The 12,234-nt window shown below is 39.2% G+C and overlaps 1 protein-coding gene across 15 annotated transcripts in view; it reads left to right on the top strand.

The window, feature by feature from the left end:
- FAM228B (family with sequence similarity 228, member B) overlaps positions 1 to 12,234 on the top strand; it is a 35,404-nt gene that overhangs the window by 13,970 nt on the left and 9,200 nt on the right. For 9 of the 15 annotated variants that reach the window (XM_038560918.1, XM_038560919.1, XM_038560917.1 and 6 more), the window contains 2 exons: positions 7,029 to 7,136; positions 9,868 to 9,997. In XM_038560918.1, coding sequence (XP_038416846.1) covers positions 7,029 to 7,136; positions 9,868 to 9,997 — 238 coding nt within the window. The remainder of the gene's footprint in view (positions 1 to 7,028; positions 7,137 to 9,867; positions 9,998 to 12,234) is intronic. The other 6 variants (XR_005372214.1, XM_038560927.1, XR_005372215.1 and 3 more) reach the window with 4 other exon arrangements.

The following is a 12,234-nucleotide window of genomic DNA, read 5'->3' on the forward strand; positions in this document are numbered from 1 at the left end:
GGCATATGATGTGTATGATTAAAGATAAGATAGGCCTGGAAGTTGGAGATCTTTGAAGTTTTTATAAGGATCTATGTTGTGTTGATATAGGCCTCAGTATAGTGGCAAAAGGAATGAAATGAAGAGATTGATGTGATAAAACAAAGGAATTTTAGACTTTGGTGGCCAGATTTGGAGGGCCAGGAAAAAGGAAGAGTCAGAGAGGAATTTGGTTTTGAGAATTGTTATTTTATGTATTAATTTCCTAAGGTAATTGTAACAAAGTACTACAAACTGGATAGTTTAAAACAATAGAAGTTTATTCTCTCCTGGTTCTGGGAGCTGGAAGTATAAAATTGAGAGGTCAGCATTGTCATTCCCTCTATGAAGGCTCTAGGGGAGGCTTCTTCCTTGCCTCTTTCCTAGCTGCTGGTGGCTGCTGGCCATCTTTTTAGTTGGTCTACAGTCTTATCACTCTAATGTCTGCCTCCATTGTCATGTGGTCTTCTTCCCTCTGTGTCGGTATCCAAATTCCCTCCTTTTTTTTTCTTTTTTTAAAGATTTTATTTATTCATGAAAGACACACACAGAGAGAGAGGCAGAGACACAGGCAGAGGGAGAAGCAGGCTCCATGCAGGGAGCCCGATGCGGGACTCGATCCTGACACTCCAGGATCATGCCCTGAGCCAAAGGCAGATGCTCAACCGCTGAGCTACCCAGGCATCCCCCCCACCTTTTTTTTCTTTAAAAGTTTCATTTATTTCTTTGAGAGAGAAAGTACAAGTGGGGATAGGGAGAGGGACAAACAGACTCCATGCTAAGCTTGGGGATCCATGCAGGGTCCGATCCCATGACCCTGATATCATGACCAGAGCTGAAACCAAGAGTCAGACACTCAACTGACTGAGCCACCTAGGTGCTCCTCTTATTTCCCTTCTTAAAATATCTGTCACTAGATTAGAGCCCATCCTAATCCATTATGACCTCATTTTAAAAAAATATTTTATTTATTTATTTATTTATTTATTTATTTATTTATTTATTTATTTATTTATTTATTTATGAGAGAGAAAGAGAGAGGCAGAGATACAGGCAGAGGGAGAAGCAGGCTCCATGCAGGGAGCCCGATATGGGACTCGATCCCTGGTCTCCAGGATCACACCCTGGGCTGAAGGTGGTGCTAAACACTAAGTGTCAGAGTTTAGGACTTGAACATATTTTTTTCTGGGGGACACAATTCAACCCATATATCAAATTAATTCAATCAGAGAATCATGTATTGAGTTGTAATTGCCTTTATTTTATTTATTTATTTTTAAATTTTTATTTATTTATGATAGTCACACAGAGAGAGAGAGAGGCAGAGACATAGGCAGAGGGAGAAGCAGGCTCCATGCACCAGGAGCCCGATGTGGGATTCGATCCCAGGTCTCCAGGATCGCGCCCTGGGCCAAAGGCAGATGACAAACCACTGCGCCACCCAGGGATCCCTGTAATTGCCTTTAAAGAATTCACAATAGGGCATCCCAGGTGGCTCAGTGGTTTAGTGCCACCTTCGGCCCAGGGTGTGATCCTAGAGACCAGGGATCAAGTCCCATGTTGGGCTTCCTGCATGGAGCCTGCTTCTCCCTCTCCCTGTGTCTCTGCCTCTCTCTGTGTGTCTCTCATGAATAAATAAATAAAATCTTTAAGAAAAAAAATAAAGAATTCACAATAGAGAAGATAGCTATTTAAAGAATTCCATTACAAAGTGGCAGATGTGATAATACTGATACACATAGGTTATTATGGAAGCAGAGGAGGAATATTTAATGCAGCCCAATAGAAAATATAAAAGTAGGATCCTGGATAAAAATTTTTTAAAAATGAAAGAGCTCCTGGGTGGCTCAGTCAGTTAAGCTTTCAACTTTTGATTTTGGCTCAGGTCAGACCTCAGGGTCATGAGATTGAGCCTTGTATCAGGCTCTGTGCTGGTGTGGAGCCTGCTTAAGATTCTTCTCTCCCTCTGCCCTTACCTCTCTAAAAATTTTTTAAAAATGAAGAGAAACATCAATTTCTTATTGAAATTATTCAGTGTGTGGTTTATATAGTTTTATTAATTTAAATGATCTCTAGTTTGGGTGAATCCAGGAGAAAACTTACTGTCTAAAGTTAACAGATCTGTAGGAGTGTAGAGATTAGAGACAGTTACATAGAAGATGGAATCCATATGGTTGTCATCTGGCTTCTATTTTATACCATAGTTTCAGAGACTTTGTTTTTCTGAAGTTCAGCCTTTAATGTTCAATTCTGGTGTATCTGAAGTATCTTTTTTTTTAAGATTTTATTTATTTATTCATGAGAGAGAGAGAGCGAGACAGAGACAAAGGCAGAGGGAGAAGCAGGCTCCATGCAGGGAGCCCGATATGGGATTCGATCCAGGGTCTCCAGGATCACGCCCTGGGCCGAAGGCAGGCGCTAAACCGCTGAGCCACCCAGGGATCCCCTGAAATATCTTTACTCTCCTTCTTTAAAGATAATTTGCTGAATACAAAATTCTAGGTTGATATTTATTTTCTCTTAATGCTTTAAATATATAATTCTCTTGTTTTTGGTTTCTGTTGTTTATAAGAAGTCTGCTGTCATTCTGATTTTCATCCTTTCTCTATGGCTGCTTATAATTTTTTTGTTGTTTTGTTTTGTTTTTAGTGTTTTGCACTCTTGCTACAGGTGTCTATGTATGGGTTTCTTTTTATTTAACCTACTGGTATATATTGTGCTTCCTGTATCTCTCTATTCTGTTTTCATCAGTCAGGAAAATTTGCAGCAATGATCTCTTTATTGATTTTTCTTCATTCTTTCCATTCTAATTCTCAAATTAGACATATATTAGACTTTTAAATATTTTTTTGAGGAGGAGGGGCAGAGGGAGAGAGAATCTTTTTTTAAAGATTTATTTATTAGAGAGCAAGCACAAGCAGGGAGAGGGGCAGAAGGAGAGAGAAGGGAAACAGACTCCCTACTGAGCAGGGAGCCTTATGGGGGCTGGATCTCAGGACCCCGAGATCATGACCTGAGCCCAAATCAAAAGTCGAATGTTTAACCAACTGAGCCACCCCAGCACCCCAGATCTTTTTTTTTTCCCCAGATCTTCTTATATCTTAATATCTTTCTCATTTTCCATCTCTTTAGGTAATTTCTTTGGATATATTTTCAAATTTACTAATTCTTTTCTCACTGTGTTCAATATTAACATTTAAATTTCTTAAATTTCCTTCTTCCAATATGCTTGTTCATTCCTGATAGGCTCTTACTGTTATCATGATGACTGGATCATTTCTTTCTTTAAAATATAAAATACATTGGTATACTATATTCTGTATCTGATTATTTCAAATTCTTTATTTTTTGGGGAAGCTAAATCTATTGCTTTTCCCTGCTAACTCTCAATTATAATGGTTTTCCTTCTTGTGTGCTTTGCTTAGTGAATTTTATTTGTGATTTAATTATACAGTTTTATCTTTGGGTATCTAATTGGCCCAAACAGGGGGAGAATTTGTTTGTTTCTGTCTCTGCTGGTGGCTGGGATATCATCAACCTGGGCCGGCATCAGCTCCCTTCAAAAGTCCATAGGCTTATAAGCTCAGTGTGACAGTCTCAAGTTTAGCATCCCCACATGGCTCAGTATCTTGTTAAGTCTGTTGTTGGCATGTGCCTTCAGGTGTATTCTACTCATTCTTGCTGCCCACTACAGACCCAGCTTCCCACACTCCTGGCCTCTACTGTGTGTGTGTGTGTGTGTGTGTGTGTGTGTGTGTGTGTTAAAGAGCTTTTTTCTTTCTTGTGAGATTAGTGAAACCTCAAAGAGTGAGTGGGTTCCCTCAAAGAAGTGAATTTCAAACTAGTATATATAGTGAGGGCTTCTATTCACTAATAGTGTAGATATTCACTAATAGTCTTAAGGGACTCAATTTCCAGATTCTGAAGTCTATTTGTTCTCCTTCTAAATATTGATCTACTTGGGGACAGGCTTGCATTCACATTATTTCTTAACCCACATTTTTCTTTTTGTTAAAGATTTTATTTATTTATTCCTGAGAGAAACACACAGGGAGAGAGAGGCAGAGACATAGGCAGAGGGAGAAGCAGGCTCCATGCAGGGAGCCCCACGTGAGACTCAATCCCGGGTTTGCAGGATCGTGCCTTGGGCTGAAGGCGGTGCTAAACCGCTGAGCCACCTGGGCTGCCCTCTTAACCCACTTTTAAAAGAAAGTCCTACCTTTCAACCTGGGTATGAAAAAAATTCTAGGGTACCAAATAAAGGGATAAATAAAAATACTGGCTTTAGAGAGACTTCTTTTAATGATGAAGCAAGGAAATTTAACCCACAGGTCTTTCTGCATTTCCTTGTCATATATATTTTATTTCACTTTAATTAGTTGACTGATTTAAAGGCTTGCCTTAGAATCAGGGTAGTAGGGGTGCTTGGATGGCTCAGTGAATTGAACATCAGACTTTTGATTTCAGCTCAGGTCATGATCTCAGGGTCATGGGATCAAGCCCCAAGTCAGGCTCTGCACTCAGTGGGGAGTCTACTTGAGATACTGTCTCTTTTGCTCTGTCCCTCTCCTGGCTTGCACATTTGTGCTCTCTCTTAAATAAATCTAAAAAAAAAAAAGAGCAAGCCAGAGTACTTAGTCTCTGTTGGGTTGCTCTGAATTTGGAATAGTTAAAGTTAGATAATTTAGTGATACTTTTTTTCAATATAACTGGAATATTTTGTGTGACTGCCAAAATTTTCAAAATACATTGGCTGTAATCCTCATCTAACAGTGTTATGTGATTGCTTTCAGATTTGGTGTGCTTTATCAATATGATGGTTAAAATCTATTTTATCAAATAAATATTCTAAAAGTTTCGTAGTAAGACCAACACTCATTTTATCCCAATAAATACTTGATATTTTAAAAATTTCCTCTTAACAAGAACAAACTTATTTAAACTTACAATGAAAACTTTAGGTTTTAGCTTTAAAATGTACAAGGTAGGGCAGCTCTGGTGGCTCAGCGGTTTAGCACCGCCTTTGGCCCAGGGTGTGATCCTAGAGACCCGGGATCAAGTCCTATGTAGGATTCCCTGCATGGAGCTTGCTTCTCCCTTTGCCTGTGTCTCTGTCCCGCCCCCCTGTCATGAATAAAAAAATCTTTTTAAAAAAATGTACAAGGAAGGCAGTGCCTGAGTGGCTTAGTCGGTTAAGCGTCTGCCTTTGGCTCACATCATGATTTCAGGATCCTGGAATCAAAACCCACATAAAGCTTTCTGCACAGCAGAGAGCCTGCTTCTCCCTCTGACTCTCTTCCCTGCTTGTGTTCTTTCTGTCTCTTTCTCTGTGTCAAATAAATTTTAAAAAATAATAAAATGTAGAAGAGGATATGTGATTTTTCAAAATTCTTAAGAGTATATAAACAAAACTGTTTAAGTTCACTGCCTCAGAGCTCCTAGTCAGCCATTAATATATATATTTTGTTCCACATATATACATGTCATATATATTCTATCTTTACATGTAGTGTAAATTCCTTAAGGATAGTAATTGGGTGGCACAAAGTCAATGTTTGCTTCATGAACAAGTAATTATTAGATATAGTGACCAGGGGTGGCAGTCAAAGAAGATCCTGATATTTAATTGTAGGTCACTAGGAAAATGGTAATGCCATTAGCAAAAGGGAGGAGCACAGAGGAACAGATTCAGAAAGGTAGTGGATAAGTTCAATTTTGTTCATACTGAGTTTTATACACTGGTGGTCCTTTCAGGTAAAGATGTATTATAGACTGTTGGAAGAGTTTGCTATAAGGAAAAAGAAAGGTAGTTGAGATCAGGTCTAATTGGATAATACCCTTCTATTCCAAAGTTTTCATTATCCTTGGATTCCTTTACTATTTATTATCATTCTTAAGATTCTAAGGAAAGGCTTGCTTAGAAAAAGCTCCTGCAGAGAAATGACCCAATGCATTAGCCCTTCTCAGATATATCAAGAAAGATCAGGAAATCTTTCCATCTTTTTATTTTTTTAATATTTATTTATTTGAGAGAGAGAGAGAGTACGGTGGGGAGGCAGAGGGAGACTCTTAAGCAGACTTAAGCACTGAGCATGGAGCCCAATGTGGGGCTCAATTCCATGACCCTGAGATTATGACCTGAGCCCCTTATCTTTTTATTTTATACACTAATCCAGATGTTTGCTATACTCATTTATTTCCTTTTCTCAAAGCATATTTCAAAATTCACATTCTCTAGGAAAATCCATTCGGACTAAATCAGGATCAGATTGATCCTTTCCATTAGTTCTTTGTGTGGCCAAATATTTGCATGCTGGATAAACTGAGAAAGTTAGGATAATGCCCACACTTTCACTTTCAAATGACTGAATCTACCCTAGAAAAGGAGTCATTGATTGAAGCTTTCTACTGCTTACAAAAATTGGGAAGTCCTAAGAAACAGGGCTGAGTTTCAGAAACAAGTTCCAAAATCACGATGCAGAACTCCCTGGCCGAGGGGTATATGTTATTTCTGCTGTGATCAGGAAATTTCTTCTTGCTACTGGCCTCAGGACCATACCAGTTCTGACATAATCTGTATCAGCAAAACAGATGCTCCTCACAGGGCCAGTATCACTCTTGCAGTCAGCTCTCAAGAAGGGGTAAGACTGGAGGAATCAAATGGTAACATAGGATAGGAATTGGAGTGTTTCAGATCTCCCTTGGGAAAGCACTTTATGTTTATGCTCATAAATGACACAATTGCTATGGCTTCTTTTTACATTACAGTATAAGCTCCTAGTAGAGAGGGAGTGCTTTCAACTTTGTCTACCTAGTTCTAGGTTCTCAGTAACCAATCTCTATCATGGTTTCAGTAACTCTTAAACACTCAAGAATGTACACTAGTTTGAAATAATGGTCTTTGGTCTTTTGGACAATATATATAGCAGTCAATGTGTAACAATAATTTCTGTATACATGTAAGATAGTTTTGTTTTCAAAGTGTCCTCACAGATGTTATCTTGTTAAAGGTTAAAAGTGAAAATGAATTTTAATGATTGTAGTTTTGATTTGAAACCTTTGACAAGAGCTTCTCATCCTGTGGAATCTCAGCAAGAAAAAAAAGCAGTCATTTACAAGTAAGTCTGTTATTCCATAACTTTGCTTTTTTTCCATTAAAAATGCTTGGCTGTGTTTCTACCCCCTGCCATCCTTTCATGTTGCTGGAGCAGTACTGAGGCATATACCACAGTCTTGTGGTGTGACCTCAGGCATCTCTTGCCTCCATGACTGGGTGAAGTGGCAACTTTCCTTAACTTTGTCTGGTTTTAAAGAACAAATTGCTAAAACATTCAGAAATAATCACAGGAAATAAATTGCTAACAACTCAAAGTTAAAGGTTAGGAGATTTTTAATTGGAATCAAAACAAAATGGAATTTTGGACTAATTTTGGTGGATAGTAGGTATACCCAGAGTGAAAAGATGTTATGAGAACAGTGGTAGTAGTGTGTGACAGAGGGAATCATCTCAATTGCCTAGGTACGGAATTAAAGTAAGAGATTTCTCTATATAATTACATGTTTAACTATCTGATTGCGACTAATGAGATCCCTCAGAGTTGCTGCAGGGAATGTAAAATGGTGCAGCAACTTTGGAAAATACTTTGGCAGTTTCTCAAAACGTTAAAAGTTAAATGACCATGTGACCCAGCAATTCAACTTCTACCTAGGAGAAATGGCAACATAGGTTCGCATAAAGGCTTACACGTAAGTGATCTTGGCAATATTATTCACAATAGCCAAAAAGTGGAAACAACCCAAATATTCATCAGCTAGTGAATGGATAAATTAAATATGCTATATCCAGGGTGCCTGGGTGCTTAGTTAAGTGTCTGCCTTCAGCTCAGGTCATGATCCTGGAGTCCTAGGATTGAGCCCCATGTTGGTCTCCTTGCTCAGCGGGGAGTCTGCTTCTCCCTCTCCCTCTGCCGTTCTTCCTCTTGCGCTGTCTCTCGCTTTTAAAAAAATCTTTTTGAAAAATGTGCTAGGGAAAAAAAATGTGCTAGAGGATCCCTGGGTGGCTCAGCGGTTTGGCATCTGCCTTTGGCCCAGGGTGCGATCCCCGAGTCCCGGGATCAAGTCCCGGGTCCGGGCTCCCGGCATGGAGCCTGCTTCTCCCTCCTCCTGTGTCTCTGCCTCTTTCTCTCTTCTCTCTGTGTCTATCATAAATAAAAAATAAATAAATCTTTAAATAAATAAATAAATAAAATAAAATTTAAAAATGTGCTATAACTATACATGGAGTATTTGATGATTAAAAGGAAGAGAAGTACAGATAGATGTTACTAAATGAATGAACTTAAAAACTAATATACTTCATGAAATAAGACAATCACAAAAGACCACATATATGATTCTATCTCTAGGAAATATCCAGAAAGACAGATCTATAGAGATAAGAAGTGGATTGTTGTTGGACTAGGGCTAGGGTTGGGAATGGATAGTAATTGTAAATGAGAATGAGGTTTTTAGACTGACAGAAATGTTCTAAAATTAGGTCATGGTGATGGTTGTACAACTCTAAATATACTAAAAATCATTGACTTCTATATGTAAAACGGGTGAATTTTATGGTGTGTAAATTACACCTAGTAAAACTGTTGATAATAATAAAAAAGAACCTACTAAAGCAAAAGAAAAATGAGCTTTGGTGATGTTGTTTAGGAGGTTGGCATACAATTCTCTGTTCCAAAAAAGCCCCAAAGTAAGCTGCAGTACCCTTTCCTTTTTCTGAATAGGCTCAGAATTTGATGAATAAATGCAGTGTGGCAGAAGCCAGAGGACTTTCAGAGATGCTTGATGCTGGCATGGGCAGCAGAGAGAATGATTAATTACTAATTTTAGAAACAGAGGACTATTAGAGATGGGGCTGGACATTGTGGACTTCTCAGTGTCCTAGAGGTGTGGTTTAACAATTGGCTGCTTTTTTCGGGCTCCCTGCATGGAGCCTACTTCTCTCTCATGCCTCTGTCTCTCTCTCTCTCTCTCTGTCTCTCATGAACAAATAAATAAAATCTTTAAAAAAAAAAAAAAACAAACAAACCCAAACAATTGGCTGCTTTTTGAATGGGAGTTGAAATTAAGGGATAATAGGAAGTATTGGAACTAAGCCCTATTCACTTGGTAGCCAAAGGCCTTTAAAAGATAGAATAAGTTAAAATCACTCTTTCATACTAGGTTTCAAAAGAGTAAGTTTCTCTACAATCCCTCAAGTGTCACAGTCTCGTGGATCTGTTTGGGTCAGGTGTTAGGATAGTAAACATTTGAATCCTATTTAATTTCTATATATGATATAAAAGAAAGGGAGTCCTCAAATATCTCCTCTAGCAGAGTAGGACCCAGATATCAGGAGAATATTGCATATTAGTGTGCCAGAGGACCTATATTTTATTTTTATTTTTATTATTTTTTTATTTTTTATTTTTTTTAGGGCCTATATTTTAGACTAGAGGCTTAAGTCTATGAGCTACCCTCTGTCTATAAATTAGGGAAATGTCCCAGTTATGGCGTTGGGGGTGGAGAAGGCATATTTGTCTTTGGCAGTTAGACCTTCCTCAGGAAGACACAACAAACAGCTCTATGAGGGGGTTATGTACTCTGAAAGAGCCTCAGTTAGCTGTTTGATTAAGCAGCAAAGAGATTGCAAATGAAACTATTTTTAGAACAAGATAATGCTATTTATTTGAGTTTCTTTTAAATAAAAATGTGTAGATTGATTCATATTGAACTCAGCAACTTCAAAGTAAAAAAAAAAAAATGCTACAATTGAGTTGGGTATTTAAGAAAATACTTTCTGGTTCCTTCCTACAGAAACAAAGGATCATCCCTTCTGGAAAAAGAACCTCTATGTTTTCATGAGAGAAAGAAGAAAGAGGCCAATTCTGAAGGTCACTTCCTTGACCCTCAGCAGAAGATAGAGAGGGATGGGGCCCAGTATGCGGTGAGAGCTGGGATGGTCATTTTTGCCATACACGGGCAGCAATTGCTGATACCAAAATCTGAGCAGCTGGGAGCTTCTCTGTATGACAGGTTTTTAGGAGGAGAGGAGGCAGTGGGCTGCACCCCTTTACCCCAAACAAGGCAAGGGATTAGGTAGAAGAAACTGAGAAGCAGCTTCCTTTATTCAGAGGGAATGAGGAGAATTGCCCTGGGAGTTATTACACAATGGACATGCCCTCTGGTGGGTGAGCTATCAGATTTTTCCACCTCCCTCTTATGAATGTTATTAACCCTTCTTTTGTTTCACCATCATCTTTACCATTTACCACTTATCATGCCCAAGCCAGGCCTCAAATTTTGTTCCCCTTAATTCAACTAAGACAGGCAGAAAATTTTCAAAAGGACCGTGTACTAAATTCAGTGTAGGAAAAAATTTTTTTAAGATTTTACTTATTTATTTATTTATTTATTTATTTATTTATTTATTTATTTATTTATTTTTGTTTTTTTTAGATTTTACTTATTTTTTCATGAGAGACACACACACAGAGAGAGAGAGAGGCAGAGACACAGGCCGAGTGAGAAGCAGGCTCCATGCAGGGAGCCTGATGTGGGACTCGATCCCGGGACTCCAGGATCATGCCTTGGGCTGAAGGCAGGTGCTAAACCACTGAGCCACCCAGGGATACCCCAGTGTAGGAAAATTTAAGTAAAAGCCCCCAAATTAAAAAATGTAAAATGTATAGAAATACAGATGTTCACACAGCACAGGTTTCTCATCCTAAGGTAACTACAGTTAAACCTTGTAGCCATGTGACTGGGTCTACTGCTTCCAGGTCTACCTGCCACTTCTCCCCTTCAGTTCTCCACTCTTGTGTGTCCTGAGGACCTGGAGTAGAGCTTCTTTTAGGAGTGGATTTGGAGAAGTCACAGCCCACCTTCCCCATCTCCTGGTTAGAAATCATTATAGGAATGGCATGTTAGTTCTATCTTATCCTTTCTGTCTCTCCATTTCCCTATTCCTACCCACAAAGGATAAGGGAGCTACTTTTTTTTACTCACACATGGATGTCTTATTAAAATTTTATTTTGTAGTTTAACTCCTTTTACTGTCATGTTTTAGCATCTTCCCATGTGCTTGTTACTTTCTTCCTCAAAATTTTTTTAAAGATTTTGGGTGCCTGGGTGGCTCAGTTAAGTAGCTGCCTTCGGCTCAGGTCATGATCTCAAGGTCCTGGGATTGAGCCCCATGTTGGGCTCCCTGCTCAGGGGGGTAGTCTGTTTCTCCCTCTCCCTCTCCCACATCCCTATGCATTTTGTCTCTCTTTTTTTGCTCTCTCTCTAAGATTTTATTTGAGAGAGAGAAAGAGAGAGCATGAACAGGGGGAGGGACAGAGGAAGAGGGGCAAGCAGATTCCCACTGAGCCCCAAATTGGGCTCTAGCCTAGGACCCTGAGATCATGACCTGAGCCAAAGGCAGATGGTTAGCTGACTGAGCCACCAAGGATTCCCTCTTCCTCAGAATTTTAATAAACACCTACTCTGAGCCAGACAGTATTTGAGGGACATACTGGTAAACAAAAGAGGTAAATCTCTAATCTTGAGGAGCTTACATTTTGATGGGGAAGGGGAACAGACAAATAAATGTAATATGTGAGCTAGCAATGAATGCAATGAAGAAAATAAAACAGGTGTAGTGGGGCAGAAGAACTACATCAACAGAACAGGTTTATTTTATTTATTAAAGGTTTTATTTATTTGAGAGAGAGAGAGAGAGAGAGCGCTCACGCGCACAAGCAGGGGGAGGGGCAGAGGGAGAAGCAGACTCCCCACTGAGCAGGAAGCCCAACGTGGGGCTCTATCCCAGGACCCTAAGATCATGACCCAAGCTGAAGGCAGCCACTTAACTGATTGAGCCATGCAGGTACCCCAACAGAACAGATTTAAATGGACAGCAAGGAAAAAAAAAAACAGTTGATTTATACTGATACCTTATAAATATGTTATATTGATTGGTATGAGTATCTTGAATGTAACCAGTCCCCCAAAGGATTAGTGTTTACTTTTGTATTTGTGTCCCTCTTACTGCCAAACCTGCTTTGCCTCCAGATTTCCCCTCATTCAGGGGAATCAGATTATAATACAATCAGGACCCTTCAAGACAAAAATCTATGAGCTGTCTTTGATTTTTGCTTTCCCTCCCTTCCCATGTCTTAACAGGTACTGAGCTCTGTCTGC

This window comes from Canis lupus, chromosome 17 (assembly GCF_011100685.1).
Source record: "Canis lupus familiaris isolate Mischka breed German Shepherd chromosome 17, alternate assembly UU_Cfam_GSD_1.0, whole genome shotgun sequence".
Lineage (NCBI taxonomy): Eukaryota > Metazoa > Chordata > Mammalia > Carnivora > Canidae > Canis > Canis lupus.